Source organism: Saccopteryx leptura, chromosome 1, assembly GCF_036850995.1.
Source record: "Saccopteryx leptura isolate mSacLep1 chromosome 1, mSacLep1_pri_phased_curated, whole genome shotgun sequence".
NCBI classification, from domain to species: domain Eukaryota; kingdom Metazoa; phylum Chordata; class Mammalia; order Chiroptera; family Emballonuridae; genus Saccopteryx; species Saccopteryx leptura.
The window spans coordinates 5,893,004-5,913,361 of record NC_089503.1 but is presented as its reverse complement, the minus strand read 5'-3'; the positions used below and the strand labels follow the sequence as shown (position 1 = coordinate 5,913,361).

General features: G+C 60.3%; 2 protein-coding genes across 6 annotated transcripts in view; one reads left to right on the top strand and one right to left on the bottom strand.

Annotated features, from left to right (window-relative positions):
- The first annotated feature begins 424 nt into the window (after positions 1–424).
- Positions 425–11,541, top strand: TCIRG1 (T cell immune regulator 1, ATPase H+ transporting V0 subunit a3). Of its 3 annotated transcripts, none has more exons than XM_066387493.1 (20): positions 492–518; positions 3,170–3,290; positions 3,677–3,755; positions 4,636–4,856; positions 4,947–5,032; positions 5,314–5,440; positions 5,539–5,621; positions 5,799–5,892; positions 7,039–7,251; positions 7,943–8,087; positions 8,524–8,663; positions 8,734–8,891; positions 8,984–9,074; positions 9,578–9,696; positions 9,788–10,001; positions 10,259–10,393; positions 10,561–10,659; positions 10,736–10,853; positions 11,088–11,265; positions 11,349–11,541. In XM_066387493.1, the coding sequence occupies exons 2-20, from the start codon at positions 3,174–3,176 to the stop codon at positions 11,425–11,427; spliced, it is 2,496 nt and encodes an 831-aa protein (XP_066243590.1). In that variant the 5' UTR covers positions 492–518; positions 3,170–3,173; the 3' UTR covers positions 11,428–11,541. The 3 variants fall into 3 exon arrangements, with proteins under 3 accessions (XP_066243499.1, XP_066243590.1, XP_066243412.1); XM_066387315.1 differs by lacking the exon at positions 492–518 and adding an exon at positions 684–780; XM_066387402.1 differs by lacking the exons at positions 10,736–10,853; positions 11,088–11,265; positions 11,349–11,541 and having other exon boundaries at positions 425–518; positions 9,788–10,009; positions 10,561–10,663.
- A 2,833-nt stretch (positions 11,542–14,374) lies between these two features.
- CHKA (choline kinase alpha) overlaps positions 14,375–20,358 on the bottom strand; it is a 55,513-nt gene continuing 49,529 nt past the window's right edge. For all 3 annotated transcript variants that reach the window (XM_066386421.1, XM_066386503.1, XM_066386543.1), the window contains 3 exons: positions 19,192–19,298; positions 17,271–17,352; positions 14,375–15,551 (listed from right to left, as the gene is read on the bottom strand). In XM_066386421.1, coding sequence (XP_066242518.1) covers positions 15,492–15,551; positions 17,271–17,352; positions 19,192–19,298 — 249 coding nt within the window. In that variant the 3' untranslated portion in view covers positions 14,375–15,491. The remainder of the gene's footprint in view (positions 15,552–17,270; positions 17,353–19,191; positions 19,299–20,358) is intronic.

Below are 20,358 nucleotides of genomic sequence, written 5' to 3'. Positions count from 1 at the left end.
CCCATTCACAGAAGGGCACCGAGCACTGGGCCTGTGGGCCCCTCGCCCGGGGGGTCAGAGGTAGGCAGGTGTAAGGACCTCATGTAACTTGCGGTCTCACGTAAGGAGGGGGTCCAGGTGGAGAGTGTAAGCAGATCTTGCACGCCAGCCTGAAGGTGTTGGGCCCAGCGAGCCGGGGTGGCATTCTCTAGCCCCCAAGCGGGGCCTGGGCTCGGGGCCACCCCAGCCTGACCACGTAGACGTGCCTGGTTGACGCTGGTCCGTATCTCGGGCTCTTGTCTTGGGGCCTTCACGCCCCACGCCCCGAAAGGTTTTCCAGCCTCGGATGAGGACGCCAAGGCCGCGCGCGCCGGGTCGCAGCCCAAGCTCCCCGGGTGGAGAGTGGGCGGGGCTTAGCAGGCTCCGCCCCTCCCGGCTCCGCCTGCGGGGCAAGAGGGTTTGCGTGGGCGTCGCGGCCGGGATCTCAGAGCCTGGAGCGCAGAACTAGCAGAGAGGCGCCGTGTGCGGCGGACCTGGGGGTGAGTTCCCGCGCCTGGGGTGAGGCCTTGCTGGGGGCTGCAGGGGGCGACGAGGAGGAGGAGGAGGAGGAGGAGAAAGAGAAGGAGGAGGAGGAGAAAAAGGACACCCCATCGGTGTTAACAGCTGCTAACTACAGAGCCCAACTCTGCCAGGTCTGGTGACACTCAGAGCTTTTCCCTGCTGCAGCTTCCTGGAGGAAGCGACCCATTCTGCAGATGAGCAAACTGAGACCCACCTAACTAGGAAGAAGTAGAGCTAGAGGTAAGCGGGGTCGTTCTGACTCCAGAGTCCACTATTCTGGAAAGGAAGAAGGGGCTGACTTCCTTCTCCAGCCCAACTCATCACTGTGAGCCAGGGGCTCGGAGGAGAGATCTGGTGAGTCCCTGGAGGAGTTGGCTTTAGCCTCCAACCTCCCAAAGAGCCAGGAAGAGAGGAGGGGCACAGAATGAGGAGTGGGCTGGACCCTGAAGGCCACAGGACAGTGACCCCGTAATTTGCTCCTTGAACAGGACTGGACTGGCTCACACAAGGGCCAGGGAGGATGAGGGATAGGTTATGGGCCAGGGCAGGAGTCTGGCCAGGTCCCTACATACCCTTGCCCACCACGGCTTGTCCCACCTAAAGAAGTGCCCAGGTCTGAAGACTCTGTCAGGGCCACCAGGCTCTTTGCCTCAGCTGCTGCCCAGAGCTGCTGCACCCCATGGGTCCCCAGATCTGGCCTCCTATAGCCCCCGCCCCATTTGGCCAGCCCAACTTTTCAGGGTGCCCAAGGCAGAGAACAGACTCCCCTGAGCACATATTTGGCTCTGGGACTTCCAAACCTTCAGCCCCAGGCCCTAGCTCTTGCCAGACTTGGCCATGCACGGACCATCTATCTGCTCTTGGACCTTACCTCTCCAAGCCTCAGTTGACCTCTCTTGACAAGATTGCTGCTAGGGCCTGACCAGGCGGTGGCGCAGTGGATAGAGCATCGGACTGGGATGCAGAGGACCTAGGTTCGAGACCCCGAGCTCTCCAGCTTGAGCGCAGGCTCATCTGGTTTGAGTGCAGCTCATCTAGTTTGAGCAAAAGCTCACCAGCTTGGACCCAAGGTCGCTGGCTGGAGCAAGGGGTTACTCGGTCTGCTGAAGGCCCGTGGTCAAGGCACATATGAGAAAGCAATCAATGAACAACTAAGGTCTCGCAATGAAAAACTGATGATTGATGCTTCTCATCTCTCTTCGTTCCTGTCTATCTGTCCCTGTCTATCTCTCTCTCTGTCCCTGTGTAAAAAAAAAAAAAAAAAGATTGCTGCTAAGTTTAAATGAGATAATAGGGGTGAAGGGGGCTCTGGTTATTTTTGTCATCTCCTCATCCTAGTCCTATCTCTGCTGGGGGTGGACAAGTTCCATTTACCCAAAGAGGAAGTAGAGGCTCAGAGAGGGCAAGAGATTCCCCCAAGGTCACACAGCCAATCACAGCTCGGGCAGGGCTCCTAGCACTGGTCCCTGACCCTTCAGGAATGGAATCTAGCCCCTCCCACACACTTCCCTGTCTAGGGCCCACAGCCTCTGCAGCCCCGGGCTGAATCCACAGCATTCTCTCCTCTCCCCCGAGGGACTGCATTCCCTATTTAGATTTAAGTAAACCAGGCCCCAGGGGAGGAAGTGACCAGCTGGGCAGGCCCCAGCCGGCCCAGACAGCAAGCCAGGCACTCTGGCGCCAAACGTTCACCCTCAGTGGTGCCCTATCCCGTGCCCGTCTCCCCCTCCACCAGTTTGAGAGCTTAGGAAACCGAGTCCTGCAGAAGGGAAGTGGCTGGCCCTGAGTCCCAAGAGCAGTGGTCACGGAGCCTTGGTTTGTGGGCTGGGGCATCTTCAGGGCCTGCTGGAGGCCACCTTCCCTCCCCCTTCGGCGTTTGAGCAAGGCCCTGCCGGGCCTTCCGGCCCATTTCGAAGTTTCCACAGTTTCACTTTCAATGATTTCGACACCTGGAAGGCTCCTCCCTCCCATACCCACAAAGGCTGCTGCCGGGCGGCAGCTCAGGCCTCGGGAGGGTCCCCCATTCATCAGCATCCCCTCTGCCCTCTGCCCTCCCTGAGCCCCTGGGAGCCCAGAGGAGATGCCCGCTCCCCCAGCACACACAGACACCGCAGGGAGGAGGGTTCCAGCTGCCTGTGGAGACAGGCCTGACCTTAGCCCAAGTGCCGGTTGTCACGGACACTCCCTGGGGTAGAAAGACAAGAGCTAGTGACCAGCAAGCACTGTGGCAGCTAGGAGGCCGCTGCTGGAGGTGACCCTGGGCCTGAGGCCCCAAGGCTGAATAGGATCCAGGGTAAGGGGAGGTCACAGAGGAGGGACCGTGGGAGCAGAGCCCGGGTGGGAGAAGAGCCAGTGTCACCAGGAGCTGCCAGGGGTGGAGGGCAGGGGTCTCAGGACAGAGCTAGCTGGAAAGAGCTTGAAGTTGGGCCACAGGTCAGGATGTGGGGTTAGCCAGGCCAGGCTACACTTACTTCCTGTGTGACCTTGGCACCCCATCAAGCCTTCCTGGGCCTCGCTTTCCCCTTCTGTCAGACAGGGGTGGTAGCAGGACCTTCTGGGATTATGGGGGCTGGGGTGGACAGAATTCCTACCTGTACTGGCCTCGGTTGAACCCCCCCCCCCCCCGTAGGACCATGGGCTCCATGTTCCGGAGCGAGGAGGTGTCGCTGGTCCAGCTCTTCCTGCCCACGGCCGCCGCCTACACCTGTGTGAGCCAGCTGGGTGAGCTGGGCCTCGTGGAGTTCAGAGATGTGAGTGGGACTAGGATGGGTGTGGGAAGGTCCTCGTCCTCAGGCATCCTAGCCTGGTGGACCCTCTCTCCCCAGAATTGCCCCCCTCTGTGCTTGAACCCCGCAGCCTCTGCCATAGATGCTCTGCCTCTTCAGAGGGCCGGGTTTTCTCGCGGTGGAGGCCACCCCGACCCAGCCTGAGTTCAGCCAGACCTTGGCCCTTCCATGGGGTCTGGCAGGTGGGGTCTGGTCTCTCTCTCCAGCCGGCCACCTGCAGGTTCATGGTGTGCCTAGTACTGCTTGGAGGGAGGCAGCTACAGCCTGAGGAGAGCCAGGCCTGGGCCTGGGGGTGGGGACATCCCTGGCCCCCACCCCCAAAAACTGACCCTTCCACATAACAACCACAGCTCAACGCCTCGGTGAGTGCCTTCCAGAGACGCTTTGTGGTGGATGTTCGGCGCTGTGAGGAGCTGGAAAAGACCTTTAGTGAGTTGGCCCCAGGCCCACATCCCAGGCAGGCTTCCTGGAGGAGGAGGTTGGTCTGAAAGGGAGAGTTTGGGTCACACAGGTAGAATAGAAGGGAGGTCCAGGCTGGGCCTGGCAGAGGCAGGACAGGCAGCTGGGATCTGGAGGATTGAATCCCACCACAGATCTTGGGAACGGATCCCTCTTTTCTTGGGAGCGGAAGAGCCTTGGGTTGAGCAAAGGCTGAGGCCAGGGCCAGCTTGGAAGAAGCCTGAATACTGCGTGGAAGCCCCGGAATTTGTCCTGTGAAACTCCTGTGGTCGCTAAGCATGATCAAAGTTTTCTCTGCTGCAGATGGACTGGGGTGGGCAGAGGCCAGGATCTAGGCCCAGCGGCCCCCTTGCAAGTAGCAGCTCCTTCTTAGCCCTGGGCAAGAGGGACCCCGGCTCTGGTGCCTCTTTGGCAGCCCTTCCTGGAGGAGCCCGCAGGGTGGGAGGGTCGAGCACGCTGAGTCGTGGTTTGATACTTGATTGATGGCTCATGAGTAATCAGGCAGGTGGGCCTCCATGCAAACTCACATTGCAGGAGTCGCAGTGCTGAGGCCGGTCTGACAAGAAGACCGCTGTGGGACCCAGGCTCTGGGCTGGGCAGAGGCCAAGGGGGTTGGAGAGGCAGAGCAGCCGGACGAGCCCCGGGGAGGAAACAGGCCTGTGGGGATGGAGGTTTGGCCTGGAGTTTTTCTGGGAGTCTCGGGCTCGGTGAATCAGTTAGCTGGCGGCCAGTAGAGTTTGGGGTGGCACTTAGGATCCTCTCGACATTAGCCAGCTCTTGGCTAACAGTGGCCATTAGCTGATGGGGACCCCTGAGTGGTCTCTCCTGACGCCCAATACTCTGCACCCAGTCTTCCTGCAGGAGGAGGTACGGCGGGCCGGGCTGGCATTGTCCCCGCCCGAGGGTGGGCTGCCGGCACCCCCGCCCCGTGACTTGCTGCGCATCCAGGAGGAGACAGATCGCCTGGCACGGGAGCTCCGGGATGTGCGGGGCAACCATCAGGCCCTGCAGGCCCAGCTCCATGAGCTGCAGCTCCACATGGCCGTGCTGGGCCAGGGCCAGGCCCCCACGGTCAGCTCCAGCCCAGGCGGGGCGCATGGGACGAGAGAGGGGTGTCAGGCCCCATTTGGGCCGGGTCTCACGACGCCTCTCTACTCCTAGTCGGCAGCCACCCACACAGATAGTCCCTCGGAAAAGACACCCCTGCTCCAGGCCCCCGGGGGACCACACCAGGACCTGAGGGTCAAGTAAGCGAGGAGCAGCTTCACACTTTTTCCTGTCAACCACAGAGGCCCTGAGTGATGGGGCCAGGCCAGACCTGGCTTGGACTCCTTGTCCAGTGCTCTCCCTCCTCCTGCCTCCTCCTTCAGGCCTGTTATTGTCCTTGATTGTGGGAGTTTCTCCTTTTCTGGCCCTGCCTGGGGGTGCTCTTGCCTCCTGCCTGTGGACCCGGGTGCCTCGGGGTGGTCTGGCCAGGTGGTGCAGGGTGCGGGAGGCGCGGCTCCACCCAGCCCTGCCTGGCTGGCAGCTTCGTGGCAGGTGCCGTGGAGCCCCACAAGGCCGCTGCCCTGGAACGCCTGCTCTGGAGGGCCTGTCGTGGCTTCCTCATCGCCAGCTTTAGGGAGACAGAGCAGCAGCTGGAGGACCCGGTGACGGTGAGCAGGCTGGGGGACACTCAGGCCAAGGGGTGGGCGTGGAGGGCACATGTTGGGCGGAGCCAGGACTTCAAGGTAAACTGAGTCCCACTCGGTAGGGCGAGCCTGCAACGTGGACGACCTTCCTCATCTCCTACTGGGGTGAGCAGATCGGGCAGAAGATCCGCAAGATCACTGACTGGTGAGCCCCCTGGGATCTGGCCACCCCCCTGCTGTGGTGCCCAGGCTTCTGCTGTGCCCTGGATCACGCCCTGTCCCTGGTGATGCCCTATGAGTTTTCCCCAGACGAAGCCTCCAGTCTCCACACAGCCCAGAACACCCCTGGGCCTCGCCTCATGTCGCCCGTCCTCCCTGCCAGCTTCCACTGCCACGTCTTCCCGTTTGAGGAGCAGGAGGAGGCCCGCCGAGGGGCCCTGCAGCAGCTGCAGCAGCAGAGCCACGAGCTGCGGGAGGTGGGTGCCTGTGGCCTGGCCGGACCCTGTGCCTGCGCCCCCGCACAGCCCCTCTCCTGTTCTGCTCACCCTGACTCCCGAGCCCACCTGTCCCCCTGTCCTGCTCACCTGACCCCCCGAGCCCCTTGGTCCCCCTCCTCCTGACCCTGAGCCCCCCTGTCCCGCTCCTTCTGACTCCTCCGAGTCCCCTGTCCCCTGTCTGCCTCCTCCTGACCCTGAGTCCCCCTGTCCCCTGTCTGCCTCCTCCTGACCCTGAGCCCCCGCCCCCCTCCCCTGACCTTGAGCCCCCCTGTCCTGCTCCTTCTGACTCCTCCGAGCCCCCTGTCCCCTGTCTGCCTCCTCCTGACCCTGAGTCCCCCTGTCCCCTGTCCCGCTCTTCCTGACCCCAAGCCCCCTTTCCTGCTCCTCCTGACTCCGAGCCCCCCTGTTCCCCCTGCCCCCCTCCTCCTCACCCTGAGTCCCCCTGTCCCCCGTCCTGCTCTTCCTGACCCCAAGCCCCCTGTCCCCCTCCTCTTGACCCTGACCTCCCCTGATCCGCTCCTCCTGACCCCAAGTCCCCTGACCCCGAGCCCCCCTGTCCCCCTCCTCCTGACCCTGAGCCCCCCTGATCTGCTCCTCCTGACCCCAAGCCCCCTGACCCCGAGCCCCCTGTCCCGCTCCCCCTGACCCCGAGCCCCCTGTCCCGCTCCCCCTGACCCCGAGCCCCCTGTCCCGCTCCCCCTGACCCCGAGCCCCCTGTCCCGCTCCCCCTGACCCCGAGGCCCCTGACCCCGAGCCCCCTGTCCCGCTCCCCCTGACCCCGAGCCCCCTGTCCCGCTCCCCCTGACCCCGAGCCCCCTGCCCCGCTCCCCCTGACCCCGAGCCCCCTGCCCCGCTCCCCCTGACCCCGAGCCCCCTGCCCCGCTCCCCCTGACCCCGAGCCCCGTCTCACTCCCCCTGACCCCGAGCCCCCTGTCCCGCTCCCCCTGACCCCGAGCCCCCTGTCCCGCTCCCCCTGACCCCGAGCCCCCTGTCCCGCTCCCCCTGACCCCGAGCCCCCTGTCTCACTCCCCTGACCCCAAGCCCCCTGACCCCAAGCCCCCTGTCTCACTCCCCTGACCCCGAGCCCCCTATCCCACTCCCCCTGACCGCCCGCTCTGGCCTCAGGTCCTGGGGGAGACAGAGCGCTTCCTGAGCCAAGTGCTGGGCCGGGTGCAGCAGCTGCTGCCGCCCTGGCAGGTGCAGATCCGCAAGATGAAGGCTGTGTACCTGGCCCTCAACCAGTGCAGCGTGAGCGCCACGCACAAGTGCCTCATCGCTGAGGCCTGGTGTGCCACCCGCGACCTGCCCGCCCTGCAGCAGGCGCTGCAGGACAGCTCGGTGAGCCGGGGGGTCTCTGCCCTCCCCTGCTCCCTGGCAGCCGCCCGTGTCCTCCTCACAGCACACTGCCCGTGCCCGGTGCCAGGCCTTTGCCAGGGCCCCCCTCCCCCCGGGGAGTGCCTGGGTGGCCCTGACCCAGCAAGCCCACCCTGCTGACTTCCCAGAGCTCCTCGGGTGGGCTCCTCGCTGGCGAGTGCAGTGGGCATTAAGTCAGAAGCCAGATTCAAGTCCAGGCTCCCCAGGCACTGGCCCTGTGACCTCGGGCGACTGGAAGGAGCCTTTGGCTTCTCATCTGTGAAGTGGGTGCGATGACCGTGCCTCCAGGGGTGCTGCCGTGTGACACACCCCGGGCTGCCGGTGCCTAGTATGTGCTCACAGGTGGCACTGGGGTTTCCTTTCCTGGGCCACCTACGTGAGCTATAAGGGACTTCCGTTTCCCAAGTGACTCTGGTCCAGCTGGTCTCTGTCCTCCCTAAATCGTCCTGAACGGGGCGGGTGGTGCCGGTCGGCCTACTTAACAGAGAAGGGGGCGCTGCCCCAGGTCCCCATTGCTTGTCCAGTCAGCCCCCTCGATACTCCCTGCCGCTCTCTGGGCCTGGCTGGGGGATCTGAGGGTCCCTGAAGGCCTGGCCCTGAGGCTCATCTCTCTGTCTGTCTGTCTGTCTGCCTCCCTGCCTGCTGGGCCCCCCAGAGCGAGGCAGGTGTGAGCGCCGTGGTTCACCGCATCCCCTGCCGGGACATGCCCCCCACGCTCATCCGCACCACCCGCTTCACGGCCAGCTTCCAGGGCATTGTGGACGCCTACGGCGTGGGCCGCTACCGGGAGGTCAACCCTGGTGAGAGCCACAGTGCCCCACGGCTCTGCCGTTGTGGAAGCCTGGGGTGGCGGCGTCCACGCTGGGCCAGTGCTGCCCTCTGGAGATGAGAGGCGCACTCCCTGTCACTCCCCGTCACAGTCTCAGGGCACACTTGGGGGTGGGTGGGTAGTGATGATCCCAGCTTCCCCCCCCCCCGGGGGGAAGCTTTCAAGGGAGCCGGCACGGGGTTGAGCCAGGTGAGGTGGCTCTGCGGTGGGAGTGGCCCGGGTCAGAGGTTCGACGGAGCCTCAGTTTTCTCACCTGTAAAATGGGAAGCACAGTGCAGACTCAGAGCAGCATTGGGAAGGTTGCAAACCAGCAGGCCACGGGCCAAAGCAGTGCTGGTGTGTCCCGTTTGGCCACACCGGGTGTTCAGGCTGCGGGGTCCCAGCTAACCACGTGGGTCCTCCCGCAGCGCCCTACACGATCATTACCTTCCCCTTCCTCTTCGCCGTCATGTTCGGAGACGTGGGTCACGGGCTGCTCATGTTCCTCTTCGCCCTGGCCATGGTGCTTGCCGAGGACCGGCCGGCCGTGAGGACAGCGCAGAATGAGGTAAGGGCGCGGGGGGGCCTGGTGGGTGGGCGGGGCGGCCTGACCCCTGTCTCACGGCCGCTGCCCCCAGATCTGGCAGACCTTCTTCAGTGGCCGCTATCTGCTCCTGCTCATGGGCCTGTTCTCCGTCTACACCGGCTTCATCTACAACGAGTGCTTCAGCCGCGCCACCGTCATCTTCCCCTCAGGCTGGAGTGTGGCCGCTATGGCCAACCAGTCCAACTGGAGGTGAGGCCCAGCCCGGCCGCCCCGCTGCCCCTGGCCCCTGCCACACCCCCCGGGCCTCACTGCCCTGACCGCACCGCCCGCTGTTGCCACAGTGACGTGTTCCTGGCTGAGCACCCGCTGCTTGCCCTGGATCCCAACATCACCGGCGTCTTCCTGGGACCCTACCCCTTCGGCATCGACCCTGTGAGTCCTGGCCGCTGGCCGAGGGTGCTGCAGGCGCGGGAGGCCAGCCCGGTTCTGGCACAGGCGCTCAGGGCCCCCAAAACAGGGTCTCCTTGCAGGGCCCTCCCTGCAGCCTCTTCCTAAAGCAGAGGAGCATGTCGTCGCTGACAGCGTCTCTTGGTCACTGTGGCACCCTCTTCCATGCCGAGTGCTGTCCTGAGCCCGTCATGTGCGGCGACTTGTATTTCATTCTCGTGACAACTCCACGAGGCACATATTAGTTCCCGTTTTACAGAGGAGGAGGCTGAGGCACAGGAGTGTGTGTGCCCAAGGCTACCCAGTTAGGAGGAGCTGGTGTTGGGCCCGAGCTTGTGCTGTTAACCAGCACCCCCTTGCTGCCTCTCGAGAGGCAGATGACAAGTGTACTGAGGCCCCCAAGGGGACAAACAGGCGGATGATGAGAGTGACAAGGGCAGAGAGACCTGCCCCCTGCCCGCATGACACCCGCCCCTCCTGCTACCCAGATCTGGAGCCTGGCCATCAACCACCTGAGCTTCCTCAACTCCTTCAAGATGAAGATGTCCGTCATCCTGGGGGTCACCCACATGGCTTTCGGGGTAGTCCTAGGCGTCTTCAACCACCTGTGAGGGCCCACCCAGGCGCTGGCGGGAGGGGGCGAGGTGGGTAGGGGCGGCCTGGGTGGCCTGCTGACCTGGGCTCTTCTTGCGCCCCAGGCACTTTGGCCAGTGGTACCGGCTGCTGCTGGAGACCCTGCCTGAGCTGGTCTTCCTCCTGGGCCTGTTTGGCTACCTGGTCTTCCTGGTTGTCTACAAGTGGCTGCACGTGTCGGCCGCCGGCGCGGCCTCTGCCCCCAGCATCCTCATCCACTTCATCAATATGTTCCTCTTCTCCCGCAGCCCCACCAACCGGCCGCTCTTCCCTGGGCAGGTGGGCAGGTGGGTGGGTGGGCCCCCGGGGCCGGGCCGCTCACAGCTGCTGGGTTCTTGTCAGAAATGGGGTGCAGGCCCAAGGCTGTGAGATACGGGGGTCCCAGAAGCCTGCAGCCCCTTCTCTCCAAGGACTCCTTACACAGGGATGTCCCTGCTGAGTGCAGGCTCCCCGGACCCCCGTGAGTCGGGCTTGTCGGGGGTGTATGCGGCTTGCCGGGGGTCGGGGGCACCCTGACTTGGCTCCTTCCCCTGCAGGAGGTGGTGCAATCCACCCTGGTGGTCCTGGCCCTGGCCACGGTGCCCGTGCTACTGCTCGGCACGCCCTTCTTCCTTCGCTGGAAGCACCGCCGTCACTTGAAGGGGAGGCGTGCTAGCCAACTACAGGCAGAGGTGCGGGCTCTGGGGAGGAGGCTCGGGAGGTGAGGCTGCCGCCTGCCCCAGACGCCCCTCGCTCGCTCGCTCGCTCGCTTGCGGACTCCCTGAGAGGCAGACTGAGCGGCGGTGTGGGATGTCGGGCTGGCCTGGGGGCTGCTGATGCTGCCGGCTCCCCTTCCCAGGACGAGCTCAAGACAGGCCTGGTGGACTCGAACGATGCGTCCGTGGCTGGCTGGGGCACTGATGAGGAGAAGGCAGGGTGCCCAGGGGACCAAGAGGAGGTTGGTGTGGTGCCTTCCTGAGGCGGGGGGGTGACCACCAGCCTGGCTCACCCTCACTGCCACCCCGTGCCCCCAGTTTGTTCTCTCCGAGGTGTTAATGCACCAGGCCATCCACACCATCGAGTTCTGCCTGGGCTGCATCTCCAACACGGCCTCCTACCTGCGCCTCTGGGCCCTGAGCCTGGCCCATGCCCGTGAGTGACGATGTAGTGGGTGGCCTGGCCACGGTCAAGTCCAGGCTTCGTGTCACACACACACACACAGCTGCTGGCTGGGTCACTTCTCTGGGCCTCAGGATTCCCCTCTGTAAAATGGGGACATCAGAGAAGGTCCCCTGCCAGCCCCACAGCAAAGGGGCTTCAGGCTGCCAGGGCGTTGGGTGGGCACCCCCAGCCCCTGGTCTCCACTGGCCCCCCCGTCACCCACAGAGCTGTCCGAGGTCCTGTGGGCTATGGTGATGCGCGTGGGCCTGCGCATGGACCGAGAGATGGGCGTGGCGGCCGTGGCGCTGGTTCCTGTCTTTGCCGCCTTCGCGGTGCTGACTGTGGCCATCCTGCTGGTGATGGAGGGGCTCTCGGCCTTCTTACACGCGCTGCGGCTACACTGGTGAGCAGCCCACCCGGCTGGCCCTGGCCGCGCTGAGCAGGGCGGAGAATCTGCCCCTCACCAGCTCTCCCTTCTCACCCCAGGGTGGAGTTCCAGAACAAGTTCTACTCAGGCACTGGCTACAAGCTGGACCCCTTCACCTTCACTGCAGAGGAAGAATAGCACCCTCCGGTGGTCATGCCCGCCACCCCGTCCCCAGCGGGTGGAGTTGTGCCGGAAATGAATAAGGAGGAGGAAGAAAAAGAGAATAAAAGAAAAAAATAAAGAGGAGGAAGGCCCAGGACTGTGTCTGGGTCCTGTCTGGAGTGCAGGGGCTGGGGAGGCTGGGGTGACAGAGCATGGGCCATCGCCTGAACCCAGGGCCCTGCTGGCCCTGCCCGTGAACTTCTTGGTTCCATGGGCCCCATGCCAGCTTCTCATACCCTCCCTTGCAGATGCGGTGGGCGGGAGGCACTGATGTAGTAGGATCTGGGGCCTTAAGAAGTCAGGGAGAGGACTCATGAGGATATCTGTATTTATTTATTTTTTTTTTCTTTTACGAGGACAGAGAGAGTCAGAGAGAGGGATAGACAGGGACAGACAGGAATGGAGAGATAAGAAGCATCAATCATCAGTTTTTCATTGCGCCACCTTAGTTGTTCATTGATTGCTTTCTCGTATGTGCCTTGACCGCGGGCCTTCAGCAGACCAAGTAACCCCTTGCTCGAGCCAGTGACCTTGGTTCCAAGCTGGTGAGCTTTTTGCTCAAGCCAGATGAGCCCGCGCTCAAGCTGGCAACCTCAGGGTTTTAAACCTGAGTCCTTCCGCATCCCAGTCCGACGCTCTATCCACTGCGCCACCGCCTGGTCAGGCTCGTGAGGATATCTGTAATAATCCCAGACTCTTGGGGTGAAGGATCATGGAGGAATGGTCCCTGCACATTGGAATGTACCCTCCCTGACTGGGCTAGGGGAGGTGAGCTTCCCATCCGTGAGGGTGTGCAAACTGGCTGTCAGAGAATGTTCGGGATGCCCTGGGTTTGGAGGGTGGGGCTTGGCACGGACTGGCCAGTTGTACCATCTCTCGTGCTGGCATTCAAGATGCTCTGAAGCAGACAGCAGCCTGGGACACCTGAGCCTGACCCTACTGTCCACTTGGGGTGAGCAGCGGTGTCATACGCTAGAGGCCACCATCCTGCAGAGAAGGGCAGAGGCTGGCCAGGACAGCCCCGCGAGTCAGGAAGAGGGCTGAGCCAGACTCCAGGCCCTGCCTCCCCATCACAGGAGACTGCAGCCTGCCCTAGCTCCTGGGCAGGTATTCCAGCCCCCCTAGGCTGTCCTTCAGCTGGTGGGGTGGGGGTGGGGCATCCTGCATCTTTCTGGGCTGGGTACCACCACTGGCTAGGAGGCAGCATTAGTGTTTCTCAGAGGCGTTGCTTTCTCCAGCCAAGTGTCCCAGGAACAAAGGCTGCTTTGAGGCTAGACGCTGGCACAGCATGCCGGGTAGCCTGGCTCCAACGCTGTGGCTCTCATCTGGCCAGCTGCTGGGGGAGAGCCTGTCCCTTGACCCAGGACTATCCCTCAGTGTCCCGAGGCCAGACTGGGGTTCAGGGGGCTGTGTGGCAATCCCACGTGCCTGGCAGCATGGGATTCGGGGGCTATAGGTGGATCTGGACTGAGGCCAGGCCCCAAACCTTCCACCTCCCCGGGGAAGCAGAGCTGGGCTAAACCTGTGGAATGGGGGGTGACAGAGGACCCTAAGCTCAGAGCAGAGTGGGTGTTTTGTGAGGAGTCAAGTGTGAGCCTAGGGAGGCACTGGCCAGCCCTGTCCTGGCTGGCACACAGCCTAGCTGGAGAAGTCTGCATGCCGTGGGGCCTCCATACACAAAGGCACTGGAGTGGGTGATCCTGGGGCAGGAGGTCATCAGGAGACAGGTGGGTCACCTGCACGGAAGACAGACCCAAACCCTCCTCAGTGTAATGCAGGAGCCAACACCGAGTGAACTGGGATTTCAGGAAAAGCCATGTACTTTTTTTTTTTCTTTACAGAGACAGAGAGAGAGAGTCAGAGAGAGGGATAGACAGGGACAGACAGGAACGGAGAGATGAGAAGAACATCAATCATTAGTTTTTCGTTGGGCGTTGCAACACCTTAGTTGTTCATTGATTGCTTTCTCGTATGTGCCTTGACCGTGGGCTTTCAGCAGACTGAGTAACCCCTTGCTGGAGCCAGTGACCTTGGGCTCAAGCTGGTGAGCTTTTGCTCAAACCAGATGAGCCCACGCTCAAGCTGTCAACCTCGGGGTCTCAAACCTGGGTCTTCCGTATCCCAGTCCGATGCTCTATCCACTGCACCACCGCCTGGTCAGGCAAAAGCCATGTACTTTGAATAAAGTGATGGGCCAGGGAGGATGTGGGTAAGGGGTGGTCCCAAGAAGGGCACTGCAATTCACTGCGTGATGACTTAGAGCCAATTGTGGAAGGATGTGAAGGGCCATCACTTGAAGACCTGGCCCCAAAGACCTCAGCGAAGACCACAAGTGGGCCTGGTGTCCCGAGGAAGAGGAAGGCTGTGGTGGAGGGACAGGCGGACAGTGAGCAAGCGTGAGGCTGGCAGGCCCTGCTGACCGCCTGGCCTTGTGGGTGCAGGAAGGAGTTGGGAGTGTTACTCTAAGTGAGCTCTGACAGAGAAGCTCAGTATCATTTATTGCTTAGTTTTATTGCTTGGACATCAAAAACACCTGGTCCAAAAAAAAATTTTATATTGAGATTTTTTTGATTTCAGAGAGGGGAGAGAGTGAGAGAGGGGGGAGGAGCAGGAAGCATCAACTCATAGTAGCTTCTGGTATGTGCCCTGACCAGGCAAGTTCTGGGCCTTGAACCAGCGACCTCAGTATTCCGGTCAACGCGCTAGCCACTGCACCACCACAAATCAGGCAACCTTGTTAAATTTTAAATGAACAGTGGACAGTGTCCCCCTACCCAGGCCTAGCCACCGGCCACCCAGCCTCCCAGCCACTCTGCTGCATGTCCCTTCTGTGCCCCTGCCGCCCGCATGCCGGGAGCAGCCCCTGGGGCCCGCGTTGAGGCCTGCCGTCCACAGGACTCGGCACACAGCCAAGAGTGACAGCTGGAGAGGGAGTTATTTCTTTATTGTTTGTATAGTACAATCTCTATGGTAGCAGAAATATAGGTACAGAAACAATTCAAATAAGATTAAAAAAAGAATTTATCCCAAAGGACATTTAACATAGACGAATTTCACAGCTATGCTCTTTCTGAATGCTTCCACGTCACGTACAGGCTACTGGTTCCCACCCTGATGATGTCGAGGGCATCGGGGAACAGTGAGGGTGGGGAGAGCTAGCCGCTGAAGAGCCCTGGCCAGGGTTGCCAGCTCCCTACCTGGCACACCAAGCAAGGTGCCAGGGACAGCAGCCAGCCCTGTCACAGAACCATCAGCACCAGGCTGGATGAACAGAGTCATGGAGGGAAAGGCTGCAGGGAGGGAAACAAAGCCCCGTGGGGAAGGCAGACGGAGGACCCGGTCACGCTGTGTGCCGTGCCCCGCCCCGCCCCGTGGCTGGGGCTCACAAAGCACGTCCGGTGAGAAGGAGAGCACAGGGAAGCTGCATCCCGGCAGGGAGATCTGTTCGCAGGACCAGCGGTGCTGCAGCTCCGTTCAGCGTGCCGCGGCGGCAGTGTGCATCTGTCGCCCGCGGTCTGCAGGCTCCGGCACCAGCCATTTGGACCACAAAGTGAAGGAGCAGCCTCTGGAGACCCCCAGGCAGGACACCGGCACCAGCACAGTCTGTTCTGTTCCTCACCACCCTCGGGAGCGAGCAGTGTCTACATACAGTTACCCAGAGAGCCTGCTCCCAGCGCTCACCACAGGGTGAAGCCCTGTAAAAATCAACGTTAACTGCAAGTCCCCGTGGTTACAGGCCGGCTGGCTGCCCATCTGACAGCAAGCTTCAGGCCCTTGCAGGACCACAGGATCTGAGCTACTGCACTATTGCGCTATGTCCTGTGTTTCTGCTGCCCGAGCTCATGTCAGGGGCCTAGTGAAATCGTAAACAAGATATGAAATAAATGTTACTCAGTTTTAATACAGTCTTTCGTATCATACACATCTGTGTGCGGCAGCGAGGCCCCTCTGCTTCCTGCCGCAGGGACAGAAGTGGGAGCAGAGGGCTGCGGCTCGGCCGCCCACGTTGTCCGGATGGAGTGCATGAAGTCCTCCCCTGGTCACACGCCCAGCTTCTTCTTCTGGTCGAAATAGGCATCAAACCTCGCCTGGGCATACTCCTAGAAGACACAAGGGACAGCAGCCTCAGCCAGGCTCCCGCTGCCCAGCGCTGCCCAGGCCGCCGATGCAGCCCAGCGCTGCCCGTGACCCGCCTGCCTGAAGACAGTCTGCACGTGGCTGGCAGCGCTCACCCCACACTTCGTCTTAAGGGCACCAGCCCGGTACCACCAGCCCAGACAAGACTTCAGGGACAGATCTGGTGCTGCCTAATTTTCCATCTTGTTTCCCAAGCGCTCAAGACACTGAATGACAGATAAGCAAAGGTTCCTCTTTTAAAGCAAGAGGTCCCCGGGTGCTAGCAAGCACAGAACAAAGAAGTCTACTCTAACAGTATCATTTGACCATGACTCCCAATTTACTTTAAAAATCCAATTTCGGCCCTGGCCGGTTGGCTCAGCGGTAGAGCGTCGGCCTGGCGTGTGGGGGACCTGGGGTTCGATTCCTGGCCAGGGCACATAGGAGAAGCGCCCATTTGCTTCTCCACCCCCACCCCCTCCTTCCTCTCTGTCTCTCTCTTCCCCTCCCGCAGCCAAGGCTCCATTGGAGCAAAGATGGCCCGGGCGCTGGGGATGGCTCCTTGGCCTCTGCCTCAGGCGCTAGAGTGGCTCTGGTCACGGCAAAGCGACCCCCCGGAGGGGCAGAGCATCGCCCCCTGGTGGGCAGAGCGTCGCCCCTGGTGGGCGTGCCGGGTGGATCCCGGTCGGGCGCATGCAGGAGTCTGTCTGACTGTCTCTCCCCGTTTCCAGCTTCAGAAAAATACGAAAAAAAAAAAAAATCCAATTTCGCCCTGGCCATTTGGCTCAGTGAGAGAGCGTCGGTCCAGCATGTGGATGTCCCATATTTGATTCCCAGATTCAGGGCACACAGGAGAAGTGCCCACCTCCTTCTCTACCCCTCCCCCTCTCACTTCTCTCTCTCTCCCCCTCCCGCAGCCATGACTGGAGCAAGTTGGCCCAGAGCAATGACGGTGGCTCCAGGATCCCCGCCTCAGGCACTAAGAGGTCATTTGGAGCAACAAAGCAACAGCCCAGATGGGCAGAGCATCGCCCCCTGGTGGGCATGGCGGGTGGATACAGGAGTCTGTCTCTCTGCCTCTCCCTCACTCTATTTAAAAAACAAACAAAAAAGCCCACTTCCTTTCTTCTTTTGCCTAATAGCAGATGTGAAGTCCCTAACCTCTTCTGAGTGCCGCCCACCCTACGATATCCCCCAATACTCATGGAGCAGCACAGGGCTTAACTAAAGAGTAACCAGTGCCAATAACAAAGACAGTTCTTAAGGGTGGAATAAAATGGCAGGACATCTAAATCCACACCCGCTCCCACCTCTACGTGGGTGCTGCGTGCCACAGAATGCAGCATCACTGAGGCACCTCCCACACTCCTACACTGTGTTCCTGTGTCAGAACAGACTTGAGTTGGGGGCTGGAGCTCTCGTGTCTGGATCTCTACAGCCCCCGTCAGAACCACAGGCCCATGCAGCCCTTCTCGGACGTGGGGGCTGGACCCAACAGGCCCACGCAGCAGCAGGCAGAGTGGCTTCAGTCACGCAGCCGTTCCCCCAGAGCTCCCAGCGGAGCCTGCTGCTGTGGGTCCCCTGGATCAGGTACTGACAGGGAACAGGGACTCTCTGGGAGGGATAATCACTTAGCAGCAAGGATTCCCATCCACTGTAGCCTTGTCCCCCAGGAGCGGAAGAGAAACCACCCCCAAACCTACCATGTATCCAAATTCAATGGATGAGATCTTCGCCTGTATGATGGACCAAAGTCCCCAGAAGAAATGGGAAGCGAGGGCAAACCTGTAATTACAGAGGCAGGAAATGAAGAGATGTGTGGTACCTATCAGGGGACTGGTACAGTCACTTCTGCAAAATGGACATTCTGCCTCGTGTACGCTCATCTGGAGGCCAACTGTCTGCCCAGGCGAACTCAGTGGGGTGTTCTCACAGCACAGCTGATGCCACTGCCCGCACGGGGGCAGGCAGAGGCAGGCGGCCTGCAGGGAAACACACCCAGCTGCCTGGCCCTGGCACACACGACTCCCCTCACAGGGCTCACCTAGAGGTCTCGGGGGCCGCATGGGCAGAGGCCAGGCTGCACAGAGAGGCCCTGCGCCACCCATACACACAGCGTCACCCGCACCACGCTCGCCTGCACGGAGCCCGCCTCGTCAGGGGGAAGGATGAGAGCCAGCCCTCCTCCCTCCACACAGTGTGGAACAAGCACATGGAACGGGGGAGTGTGAGCCGGCCTCTGCCAGGCCGAGACATGCCTGTCACCCTGAGGCTGGCTCTCCACAGTCAGACCGCTGGCCTCGAGCAATCAAGGAAGAGCTCTAACCCAGGACGGATGTGCAGCACCCTCACTAACCAGCCGACAGGGTAGTCCCTGGCCCCCCGAGCGGGTCTCCCCCACCTTCCTTCTATTCCCATTGTTCAGGAGCCAGAGGGGGGCCTATGCCGCGGGAGTCCAGGGTAGCACCCTCAGTGAGGGGTGTGGACACGTCTGAGGACCACATGATCTGCGACGTGGGGCAGACAGAACAGGAGAGCCAAAAGTACTTCAACAGGCATTTTCAAGGAAAGAATCTCCTAGAAGACCCCAGAGATTCAGAGTAACTCAGGCCTCTTAGAGAGATGGCTGACTGTGAATAAACAGAGGTCTAGACTTTTGTGGAATCCAGAAATTCATAAAACCCTGCTTTAAGAGTTGATAAGGCCCTGGCCGGTTGGCTCAGTGGTAGAGCGTCGGCCTGGTGTGCGGGAGTCCCAGGTTCAATTCCCGGCCAGGGCACACAGGAGAAGCGCCCATCTGCTTCTCCACCCCTCCCCCTCTCCTTCCTCTGTGTCTCTCTCTTCCCCTCCCGCAGCCAAGGCTCCACTGGAGCAAAGTTGGCCTGGGCGCTGAGGATGGCTCTGTGGCCTCTGCCTCAGGTGCTAGAATGGCTCTGGTTGCAACAGAACGATGCCTCAGATGGGCAGAGCATCGCCCCCTAGTGGGCGTGCTGGGTAGATCCCGGTTGGGCGCATGCGGGAGTCTGTCTGACTGCCTCCCCGTTTCCAACTTCAGAAAAATACAAAAAAATAAAAAATAAAAAAAGTTGATAATAAAAAAAACAGTTAAAAGGCTCAGAACCAATACACAGAACCTTTATTTTCTAAGAGACACGTTAGATGGCGCCCACAGCCCACGAGCACCAGGGAGAGCACACTGCGCAGCCTGATGCAGGGCTCGTGGCTGGGCCCTCCCAGTGCAGACCCTGCTCTCCGCACCCGCCGCAGGGAAGTACTGGCAGTCTGTACTGATGCTGCAACTATTCCACGGCCAGGGCGCGTCCCAACTGTACTGCTCACAAAAATTAGGGGATATTTCAAAAGAAATATGAAGTGATAAAAAAATGATTTTTTTATTAAACAAGAACATCAGAAAAGCAAACAAATCAAAGAAAGTTGTTCAATTATGCAAATGAGATGCAAACCCAACTTTTACTTCATTGGTGAAAATGCACTACACAAAAGGCTGAAAGTACTGGAGTATCTGCATGTTCCCTGATCCCCTAATTTTTGTGAGCACTGTACATTCTATACAGAAGTAAGCTATCAATCATTACAGATTAGCCAAAAAAAAAAAAAAATTACCTATTGATTTCAACCAGCATTTCTTCTTTCATAATGAACTTTTCTTCATTACTCAGGTTTTCAAATTCATTTGGGAATGCAGCCAAGTAACTGGAAATAAAATGAAGCTAAAAAAAAAGAGCGATGGTTAGACATGGATGCTGTCAAAAACCATCCTCAAGCACTCCCATCCAGTCACGTGAGAGGAGCACGTGGAAGCACTCCCGCCCAGTCACGTGAGAGGAGCACGTGGAAGCACTCCCGCGCAGTCACGTGTAAGGAGCACGCATAAGCGCGGGCCCAGCTACCGTTCTGTTCAGGCGGGGGCTGGGGGGGCTCCCCTCATCTGGAAGCGGTCACCAGGCTCAGTTAGCATTCTAATGGGCTCCGTGCAGCAATGTCGACAAGACAGCTACAGAACACTAAGGCTACTTCTGCAGAAGGTAATGCTAACCCACACTCACGCTGTCCCAGTGTCTGATCGTAAAGCAGGGTGAGCCAGCCCCCAGCGCGACGACAGGCATGCCAGGCACAAGGCTGCTCAGAGCGGGAGCTGGGCCAGTGAGCCCCCACAGGATGCCGTGATTATGGACCCATCACGCTCCTGGAGTGGGAGTGTCTAGTCGTTGACTGGCGAAGAGACAGCCTAAGGCGTCTTAGGTCGCACATTTAGTCCGTATGAATTAGGACCGAGGAGCTCCCTGGATCTTACTGTCCTGTACTCCACAGAACATAGCACCGCCGATGCTATCTTTTGTAAACAAGAAAACAGCTGCCAGTCATCCTTCCCTTGTTAACTGGCCAACTAGTTGGAATGACCACACTTCTTCCTCTACCTCCTTTCCCTGTACGGCCTCTTCTACCTTCCTTCTCCCCTCTCTTTTCTTTTTTAAATTTTATTTATTTGGGGGGGGGGGGGCAGAGGGAAAGCGGGGAGGAGCAGGAAGCATCAACTCCGATATATGCCTTGACCAGACAAGCCTAGGGTTTCGAACCAGGGACCTCAGCGTTCCAGGTCAAGGCTTTATCTGCTGCGCCACCACAGGTCAGGGCACCTTCCTTCTCTAAAATCAGCTTTCACATTCCACTACCAAAAACACTCAAGTCTAAGCACTGTCCTAGCCAGGGTTCCTGGAAGGGGTCTTGTGCTCTGAAGGGAACCTGCACAGAAAGCATGATGACCGATTC

Coding starts and splice junctions, on each gene's coding strand:
- TCIRG1 (XM_066387493.1), top strand. CDS start 3,174: ATGGGCTCCATGTTCCGGAGCGAGGAGGTGTCGCTGGTCCAGCTCTTC. Junction 3,756..4,635: donor GGAGCTGGAAAAGACCTTTA/GTGAGTTGGCCC, acceptor CTCTGCACCCAG/TCTTCCTGCAGGAGGAGGTA. Junction 10,002..10,258: donor GGCCGCTCTTCCCTGGGCAG/GTGGGCAGGTGG, acceptor CTTCCCCTGCAG/GAGGTGGTGCAATCCACCCT.